The 10205-nt window shown below is 56.7% G+C and overlaps 1 protein-coding gene across 4 annotated transcripts; it reads right to left on the reverse strand.

Moving 5' to 3' along the window:
* Positions 1-3452: 3452 nt before the first annotated feature.
* On the reverse strand, positions 3453-10071 carry SCNM1 (sodium channel modifier 1). 4 transcript variants are annotated; one of them, XM_039512328.1, is made up of 8 exons: positions 9945-10071; positions 8801-8871; positions 7518-7606; positions 6776-6873; positions 6603-6703; positions 5611-5762; positions 4843-4969; positions 3453-4374 (listed from the first exon to the last, which is right to left on the reverse strand). In XM_039512328.1, exons 1-8 carry the CDS (start codon positions 9993-9995, stop codon positions 4212-4214), a joined length of 852 nt encoding a protein of 283 aa, XP_039368262.1. In that variant the 5' UTR covers positions 9996-10071; the 3' UTR covers positions 3453-4211. The 4 variants fall into 4 exon arrangements, with proteins under 4 accessions (XP_039368262.1, XP_039368263.1, XP_039368261.1 ...); XM_039512329.1 differs by having other exon boundaries at positions 3453-4369; positions 5611-5798; XM_039512327.1 differs by having other exon boundaries at positions 5611-5798.
* Positions 10072-10205: the final 134 nt, after the last annotated feature.

A 10205-nucleotide genomic window follows, 5' to 3' on the forward strand; every position in this document is an offset into this window, starting at 1 on the left:
AGGGCGATCGGGTTACGGGACAGCGCGGACGTCACCCTCAAGGAGAGGAATGAGGCCAGCACAGTCCCCCATACCCAGTAATCGGGGTTGGACCCTATCTCCGCCAGTGGCACCCCCCTCCCACCACCTTCTCCTCTTCCTCAGCTACACGAAGGCTCCTGCGATCCTACCCACAATGCTCCCTTCCCTGCCAGGTGTCCCCTGGGCTGCCATCAGTCAAGTGTGTCGTGCTACCCCTCCCCCAAAGCCGGAAAGGTTTATAAGCTCTAAAATTTACACGTCTAGCAACTGGAAACAACTGATTAAAGCCAGCGGCTCAGCTGTCCTTGGGGACCCGAGCAGGGGGTGGGCGGCTGGGGGGTGTCTCACGTGGGATTAGCCAGATCATGCCAGCCTCACGCAGGGAGCGCCTGCTCCATAGCCGGGACGGCGGCCGCCTGCTCTCTCTGGGCAGTGACTCCCCCTGCCCGCAATCAGCTCCATTAAGCCCAGCAGGCCCCAAGCTCCCCAGCTCCGGCCGCACCCAGGGCCGGCCCCTCTCCCTGCACCTGGGCCCCTTTCACGCCCCATTGGCACCAGCACCTGGCCCCATGATCCTCCCCGGTCCTGGCTGCCAGAGCCCTTCGGTGCGATTCATCCCGGGAGCTCGCCCTCCCCCCGCTGGGACCCGGCGGGCACGGCAGCCCAACACCAACTGCCTATTTATAGGTAGGAGCCTGAACTACGGGCAGCCACAGCTGAGACCAGACTGGCCTGGCTCAGCTCAGCCTCCCCCCGAGCCCGGGAAATGGGGCAGAGCAGTGCCCACAAGGTGCCTGCAGGGGCAGAGCTGCTCCTGAACTGCCTCCAGGCAGACTAGAGGCAGGACCCCTCACCCCCCACCCAGCTTTGGCATCATGCCAAGCATCCCCCTCCCCTCCCAAGGGGCTCAGGGGCCACAGCCCCCTCGCCCTCACCGCTGAGGTTCACAGCATGAAGTTCTCCTCTAGGCCTATTCCACCCCCAAAGCCAAGGGCCACAGGGGCTGGGGATTCCCCTCCATGGCGTTGGACCCCCCCTGGGCAGGCCCCCCCCGCTCTGCCTGTATTCTGGGAGGGTGCATGTGGCCCATTCGTTCTCAGCAAGGCCATTTGGAGCTCAAATCAGCTGCTCCAAACTTGGGCCCTGCCGGTTGGGAGGAGGATCCAGCCAGTCAGCCCATGCCCGCTCACCAGGCTGGAGGCAGAGCGCCCAGGGGAGCAGCTCAGAAGCAGCACGTGCAGTGGAGCGGACGCTGCCAGGGAGGAAGTATTCAGATTTATCACTGTCCGACAGTGGTGGCTAGACTGGGGCTCGTTGCGCCAGGCACTGCAGACCCAGCCTTACAGAGCTCAAAGGCTGAATAGAGCAGACACACACAGGGAAACTGAGGCACAGGGAAGGCACGGGACTTGCCCATGGTCATGGAGCAGGTCAGTAGCAGAGCCAGGAAGAGAGCCCGGCTGTCCCGTGGCCCAGGCCTGCCCCGTCAGACCTCACTAGGAGTAGCAGTGGAGGGGGGAGCCGGCAGGCCGCCAGGCTGCTGCTGTGCCTCCCATTAACTAAGCTTACGGCGCCCTCTGGGAGGCTCTGAGAGCTGCACGGAAGAATACCTGGGCCAGGAGCTTCACAATCCTTTTTCCAAGCCAGGGGCCCTGCGGTGCCGATCCAGAGGCCCTACACCCGGTGCCAATCCGCACCCCCCTTCCCCAGCTGCCGTTCTCAGTAGCTCCTGGAAGCAGGAGGTGAACCAACTAGGTGTGCCTGAGGGGCCGCGAAAGGGCCTCATATGCCTCCCTCCTTGTTGAACTGACCAGCAGACCCGTCACAGGTGGGTCGAGGCCTTGGACTCCCACCCTTGACGAGGTCGCTTTAACGACCTGAGCCGACCCTCCACCTGCAAGTTCTGGGCCCCCAGCAGAAAGGCGGCTGGCCAGCTAGCCCCCCTGTGCTCATGCCTGGCAGCGTTCAAGCTGTATTAACGAGCGCTGGAAACTCAGCACAAGCACTGTAGCTGGGAACTTCCAGGATTCGAACAGCTGCGGTGGCCTGGGGCGAGCAGCTCCAGTGCCCTGAAGGCCCACGAGGCTCTGAGATCTGCCAGCACGCGCGGCAGCTAGAAAACTGAACAGGAGCCAGACATCTGGAGGGGCCAACCCCAAGGCGTTGCTGGGGCCTGAGAAGGGAGGATCCTGGGTCAGGGAGCAGGGAATGGGGATAGGAACGGGCCAGGGCGCAAACTGAGGGCTGACTGGACCCGGAAAGCTCAGCTGGGTCAGTGGGAACCTCTCACTCCCCCGGTGCAAATCAGGCGTGAAGTCAGTGGGGTTACCCCAGTCTGACCGCGGACTAGGAAGGAAGATGATCCGGCCTCTGCGTTTCTATCACTGGGTCTAAGGACGCACGAGGGCTACAGGAAAAAACCAGCTGGGAGACTGGGAGCTCTGGGCGGCAGGGACATCGGTCTGGTGTGTGTCTGTGCAGTGCCTAGCGCCATGGGGTCCTGGCCCATAGAGGGCACCTGAGCGCTACTGTAATACACCTAATACATAACTTCCAACACCTAGCGCCATTGGTTCCTGGTTCATGGCTAGGGCACCTGAGTGCTACTGTAATATACCTAATATGGGTTCCCGGTCATGGCTAGGGCTCCTGAGCACTACTGTAATACACCTAATACATAACATACAGCGCCTAGCACAAGAGGGTCCTGGTCCATTACCGAGGCTTTAAGGTGCTACTGTATTACACCTAATATGGGTACCTGATTCATGGCTAGGGTGCCTGAGCACTACCGGAATACATCTAATATATAACTTCCAACACCTAGCGCCATTGGTTCCTGGTTCATGGCTAGGGCACCTGAGCACTACCGTAATACACCTAATACATAACATACAGCGCCTAGCACAAGAGGGTCCTGGTCCATGACTGAGGCTTTAAGGTGCTACCGTAATACACCTAATAAATAATAGTATCAGGGGGTAGCCATGTTAGTCTGGATCTGTAAAAAGCAACAAAGAGTCCTGTGGCACCTTATAGACTAACAGACGTTTTGGAGCACATGCGTCTGATGAAGTGGGTATTCAGCCACGAAAGCTCATGCTCCAATACGTCTGTTAGTCTATAAGGTGCCACAGGACTCTTTGTTGATTTTTACTAGTAAATAATAATAATTTCAGCCCTCTGATCCAGCAAAGCACTTAAGCCTGTGCTTAACTTTAAGCCCTGATTTCAAATGGGACTGGTCCCATATTTACAATTAAGCACGTGCTCAGGCCCCAGAATGCCTCACAGAGACTGCCACCCTTCTCCTTGTTACTATGTGTGTCATTAACATACATATATTTTAAATGACACGTCAAATGTAATGCAAATAGGAAGGAGCCACCTCACCAGTGGGCTGCTGCAGAATAGGCCCCAGGAAGCAGTAGAACAGAAGACGTCTGTGGTGCTTTTTAATGGATCAAGCCACCCCCGCAGCACAGGGAGAAGCCAATTCGATTCTAAGATCAACTTTTTAAAAACAAACAAACCACAGGGGAAAAAATGGCCAGAGAATTGCCTGTTAGGCGAGAGCATTGTCCAGTGAGCTCGGGGGGGCAGGGAGCGTCTCTTTGTTCTGTATCTGTGCAGCACCCAGCACAATGGGGTCCCGATCCACGGCTGGGGTGCCTAGGTGCTACCGTAATACACCTAATAAAAGTGATCAGAACATAAGAGGGAGTCAGGACTCCTGAGTTCTAGCCTGACTTTTCCCACTAACTCATGTGGACGTTGCTGCCAGTCTGTGCCTCAGTTTCCTCACATGAAAGGGGCATGATACTTGCCTCCCTGCTTTATGATCCTGGGTTGAAAGATGCTAGATGAGCCCGAAGCACTGACTTCCTCCGGCACATCCCGCTTTTCTCTGTGTCCTGCCGAGACCCGCATCCCACCGTTGTGCTCATCCCCAGAGACAGAGCGGACCTCATGCTGGGAACCTGTGGCGGTGGCGACATGGCAGCTCCCACTGTGAGTGACCCCAGCAGTGTCCGTGGATACAGTGATGCAGCGATGGGGGTTTCTAGGAACTGTTTGGAAACATCCTTCTTCCCTGGTGATTTACATCCAAAATCAAAGCCATGGGGGCTGGATAGGAAGATGCAAACAGGCCATTCCTGCCCCTCTGCCAGCCCCATCCCAAGAGATGGTCAGCAAAGCTCAGTACCAGGCCCAGTTCCTGGAAGTATCCCACTAGCTGGAGAGGCTGAGACATCAGGATGGTGGCAGGATGGTGGCTCGTCCTCATCAGAGTCAAATTCTACATTCTCGTCTTTCACCCACTTGCCGGAAGGGTCCTGGATCCAGCCTGAGCTGAGGGAAGGACAGACAGACAGAGAGATACAAACACCAGGGCAGATGGATGCCAATTTCAGAAGACTGAAGGATGGTGCTAAGGAGATGGTTTCTCTACTGGCAAGGCACAGGACTCCTGGGTTCTATAACCAATTCTGTCAGTGCCAGTCACTCCATCCCACTCCCTGTGCCTCAGTTTCCCTCCACCTGTGAAGCCATCCCTTTGTAAAGCATTTGGAGATGGATGGGCGGGGAGCGCTGTGTGGGACTGCATGCATGAGAGCCCCAGAACCAGATGGGCAGAGCCATGGAGGAGAGATGGTAGGTTAAACCCCCGGGCTGGCCCCTCAGCAAGGGGCTGCATGGGACTTAGGGGGCTTTTCCCTTTGCTGAGTGTTGAGATGAGCTCCTACCACTCAGCCCCAGGGATCGGACCCCTCCAATGCACCCTGCTGCTCTGCGGGGAACAGGCAGAAGCCAGCTCACCTCCTGAGCAGGAGATAGTGCTCCAGGGCTTGGCGCTTCTCAGGGCTGATGGCTCCAGGCTGGGCAGACAAGGAGGATTTTCTTTTGCTGCTTCTCTTGATCCTCGCAGCAGGTTCCTTCTGCGAATCTAGAATGAGAAGAAAGGGACGAGATGAGGCCGTGAGGCCTTGGAAGGTCGGGATGGAGCATCGCTGCCCACTGGCACCTCCGCGGAGAGCTCATCACCTCTGTGGACACGTTTAGTTCCGAGCCAAACTGGCAGCTCATGGGAGGCTGAGATCAGGAAGCTCATGTGACGGGGTAATGGCGCTTTGCATTTCTACAGTGATCTGTAACGCCGCTCACAAACCTGAGTGACAATGACAAATGCCCCTCCTGCCCCCCAGGGAAACCAAGGCCTGGGGATTTGCTCCAACGCAACATAGCAAATCAATGGTAGGGAAAGTAAGAGAACCCAGGAGTCTGGACTCCCAGTTCCTCCCCACTGCCCACTCTAACCACTAGACCCTACTCCCCTCCCAGAGCTGGAAATAGAACCCAGGAGTCCTGACTCCCATCCCCATCCCCCACTCTAATGACCCCCTGGGATAGAACCCAGGAGCCCTGCCTCCCAGCCCCCCCACTCTAAGCAGCAGACAACAGCAATGAGATTTCCTAAAGATGGCAGAAACATACGAGCCGCTGCAGTGAGACAGGCGAACGGTCGATTTAATTGTCCCCAGGTGCCTCAGTGGAAGGGGAAGACCCCAGAGCCTCTCAGGCTGGTACCTGCTCGAGGGCTGGCGGGTCCAGGGAGCCGTGTGGAGTGGGGGGTGTCCGCAGTAGCACATCCCTCTTCATCTCTCGCCACGGAGCTTCCCGGATCTGCTGGCTGCTTCCCAATGGCACTCCCGAAGGCAGCGGGGGCAGCAGGCTCCGGCCTAGAAGAACTAATGCTCGAGCCGCTGCCATCGGGCCTAAAACAGACAGCAGGTCTCCTGAGACTACTGGCGACCACAGTGATTTCTGGACAGGGAGTAACCTGCACAACTCCCCACGTAAGGAAAGTAAATATTATCCTTGTGTTACAGATGGGGAAACTGAGGTACAGAGGGGAAATGACCAAGTCAGTGGCACAGCTGGGCACAGAACCCAGGAGTCCTGACCCCCAGTTCCCTGTTCTAACCACCAGACCCGCTCCCCTCCCAGATCTGGGAACAGAACCCAGGAGGCCTGACTGCCAGCCCCCCTGCTCTAACCAGCAGACTTCACTCCCCTCCCAGATTTGGGAAGAGAACCCACGCATCATCTCTCCTAGGCCTCTGCCCTAATCACCTAGGGCTGGGAACAGAACTCAGGTCCCCTGCTCTGACCATTAGACCACACTCTCTTCTCAAAGCTGCTGCCTTTACATGATATGCGTTTCACTGCTGAAGGCACAGAAGAGAATCACAATCCCCTGCTCTGAAACCATTCCCACTACACTCAGCGCCTGGCCCACCAGGAAAATGATCAGCTTAAGGATTCACGGCCAGATCCTCAGCTGGGGTAAATCAGCACCGTACCATGGACATCCACAAAGCTATGCTAACTGACACCCACTGGGCCAATGGCCCTTACAGAGGAACGGAGCAGAAAAGCCTGCTGCGGGCAGATGTCCAGCAGATGGTGGCGCTACCCTGCAACAAAGACCTTGCCAAGGCTGTGCCTGGCTCTCGTACCATCCTCCGACGCCATGGCGAACCCTCAACCCACGCTGGCAGGGAACGCATAGGTATTACCTGTTTCTTCGGCAGCAGCTGTTATAAGGAGAGGCTTTCAGCAAAGCATTCTGGGCAATCTTCCTGGTCTGAGCCAGCAAGGGTGCAGGGCACGCAAGATCCTAAGGAAAACACAGACAAGCTCAGCCGGGTAAAGGTCGTGGGAGGGGCTCCCATAGGGCGCACGTGCCAACCTGCGTGCCCGCCTCCTCTGCCCGCAGGAACTCCTGCTGCCGCCGCTTCTGCACCTCATTCTCGTGCGACCGCTTCTTTCCATAGAACGTCTGCAGGCCTGGGACACAGAGAGAGACAGACACAGGTAATCCAGGCAGCGAGAGTCTCGCCAGGCAGTCTGCCACCCAGCCGAGGTTACATTGCCAATGGGCTGCCCAAGTGGCTGTGGGTTTGGGGTGGCACGGACTGCTGTGTCTCAGGAGGGTGGATGGATGGCTTTGAGCAATCCAAGCAGTGTGAAGGTCCAAACCTCGCTGGGTCATCTCAGTCTGTCCTTTTCCCAAGACAGACAGACAACTCCAGGCACCTCTCTAAATGGCATCATGGGGCTCATGTCTATTGTCTGATGCTCCAGAGCGTAGGTTCTGGAGGGGATCAAGCCGGGCTTCAGCTGATCTCTAACTATTAGACACCAGGAAGAGACCTATGTGAGAGGCAGATTATCCCACAGCTGCTACTCACACCTGCCCCTGAAGCACCTGGCGCTGGCCACTGTCAGACTGAGGATACTGGCCGAGAAGGACCTTGGGTCTGATCCAGCCTAACAGTCCTGTTGGTGATAAGACAGTTCTTCTACCTCCCGGCATCATCAACTGCCCCTGAGCTTTGGGAGTGAAGCTGGACTCTTCCTTCCTCCTGCACCTGCTCCACTACCCAGGGTCTGCAGCTCCCTGAGCAACTGAGCCCTTAGGGCTGACTTACTAGCTACGTGTTTCTTGCCGGCCCTATGGACCGTCAGCATGTCAAGCGTGTCGAAGACCGGACGGTGGAAACATACTGTGCAGGCGTATCTGAGAGAGAGAGGAAAGACAGTCACATCAAGCCAGGAGCATCTCCCCCTCACGCACACCTACTAGGACAGATGGGCTCTGCCCCCAGCCATTCTTATCAGCGGCAAGAGACACAGCACACTTGTAACACTGACGGGGAAGAGACACTAGTTACATCCACTAGAATAAAGGACCATGATTCTCAGATTCGCCCAGCGCAGTGGGACCTCTATGAATGTCACTGGCCGAGGCTCTCAAAGCACAGGCAGCCAGGTTAAGAGTTACTATCCTCATCTTACCCATGGGGCAACTGAGTGATTTGCCCAATGAGTCAATGACAGAGCTGGGAAGAGAACCCAGTTGTCCTGACTCCCACTCCAGTGCTCTGGATGCTGGACCACACACCCTCTGTTCTGTTGTTCCCAGTTTGCAGTTTAGGAAACAGGTCAGGACAACTTAAGTGACAACCAAGGAGAGTCGAGAACTGAACCCAAAATTCCTGGCTCCGTGGCCACTGGACTGTGCCCATTCTCTGACAAACATCCGAAAGTCTGAATGCCGAGCCAACCGGTCTCAGTCTGTAATATTAGCTAGAGGGAGCGTGTGGGTCTTTTACATCTGAAGGGAAGTGGGAACTGCAAAGCCAAAATGAGAACTACAATAAAAAAAACCCAGATCAGCCTCAATATACAGCCCAGATCCCAGATCCTGGATCTGGGTCTAACTTTTATAGATTGTCCCTATTTTTATAATGGGCCTGAGCAAAACATTCCTGAATCCTGGGGTCTTGGAAATCCAGATCTTAATTTAATAACAAATAACAACCCCTAGCTAGCTCTTATCTAGTGCTTGTCATATGTAGAGCTTGATAAAGGAAGAGCAGTATTGTTATCCCCATTTTACAGATGGGAAAACTGAGGCACAGAGCGATGAAGGGATTTGCCCAAGGACACCTAGCAGGCCCGTAGCAGATCAGGGAAGAGAACCCAGGTGTCCTGATTCCCACTCCAATACTCTGGGCATTAGGCCACCCTGCCAATTTTGCAGCTTCAGTCCCCAGAATAAATAAATACACTAATTAATGAATTGAACTGATTCAAAGAATCATAGTTCAATGTGGGCTTTAGGCTGAGGTTGGATTTTATTTGACCTGATCCTTATGGCATACAGTCTTCTCAGAACCACGTCGCTTGCTGTTGAATGGATCTAACACACCTGCCGTTCCTTAGCAGCAGCGCCTCGTCCTCCGGGATGTAGTTTGCCAGCAGATCTGCAACTCTTCTTTTCTGAATAAACGACCAGGCCACGTTACAGAGGAATCAATCTCTCTGGTGTAGGCAGCAGAACAACTGGCATCAGTGTGGCCATAGATGAATAATAACAACAATCTCTAGCTCTTAACTAGCGCTTTTCATCCGTGGGTCTCTGAGCACGTTACAAAGGAGGCTAGTAGCATTATCACCATTTTACAGATGTGGAAACTGAGGCGCAGGGCAGTGACTTGCCCAAGGTCATCCAGCAGGCCAGTGGCAATGCTGGGAATAGAGCCCAGAGCAACAAGGATGAGGAGCAGGGGGGCAGGAGCCAGAGGCCGAGAAGTGTTGGGGTGGTTGGAGAGTGAGAGCATCAGGGGCTGAGGGGTGTTAGGAGATCACCCTGGGAATTGGGGAGTGGCAGGGTGTGTGTGTTGGGGGGAAGAGGGGAGTGACTTGGGGGTTGAGAGGGAAGCTTGGGGACTGCTCTGGGGCTGGGGGGCAGTGAAAGGGTTGGAAGCACCAGGGGGCAGGGAGTTGAGAGGATCGCTCTGGGGATGGGGGTTTGGGGAGAGCTGGGGAGAGGTTGCGGGAGCTGGGAGGATTGGGGGTCACTCTGGGGCTGCGGGGAGCAGGGGGCTGAGGAGTCGGGGTCACTCTGGGAATGGGGTTTGGGGAGAGCTGGGGAGGTGTCGCAGGAGCTGGGAGGATTGGGGGTCACTCTGGGGCTGTGGGGACTGAGGAGTCGGGGGTCACTCTGGGAATGGGGGTGTGGGGAGAGCTGGGGAGGTGTCGCGGGAGCTGGGAGGATTGGGGGGTCCCTCTGGGGCTGTGGGGGGACTGAGGAGTCGGGGGTCACTCTGGGAATGGGGGGCTGGGGTGACAGGCGGGATCGCTCTGGGGATGTGAGGATCCGGGGAGGGCGGGGAGCAGAGGGACTGTGGGGGGACTGAGTAGGAGCCGGGAGTCGGGGTCGCTCTGGGGATATGGGGAGTCGGGGGAGGAGACGTCGCTCTGGGCACCGGAAGCGCCCCGGGCCCAGGGCAGCCCTGCGGAGCCGGGGTGTCCGGCCCCGCTGCCCGGCCCGGCCCGGCCCGGCCGCTCACCTGCAGCACGTTCAGCTGGCCCGAATCATCCCCCTCCCGCTTGAAGGACATGGCAGCGCTCCGCGACCCCCGGCCGCGGTAACCATGGGAACTGGGGCCACCCAGCACTTCCGGTTTGGTTCTCTTACCGGACTACCCTTCCCAGCATGCCTCCGGGCGCTCCGCGCGGATAGGCTCCTTGGGCTAAAACTCCCATGATGCATTGCGAGGGTTAGCGGAGGCGGGGCATGCTGGGAAATGTAGTCCCGGACCCTGGCCCCT

Source organism: Mauremys reevesii, linkage group 24 (genome assembly GCF_016161935.1).
Source record: "Mauremys reevesii isolate NIE-2019 linkage group 24, ASM1616193v1, whole genome shotgun sequence".
Classification (NCBI taxonomy): domain Eukaryota; kingdom Metazoa; phylum Chordata; order Testudines; family Geoemydidae; genus Mauremys; species Mauremys reevesii.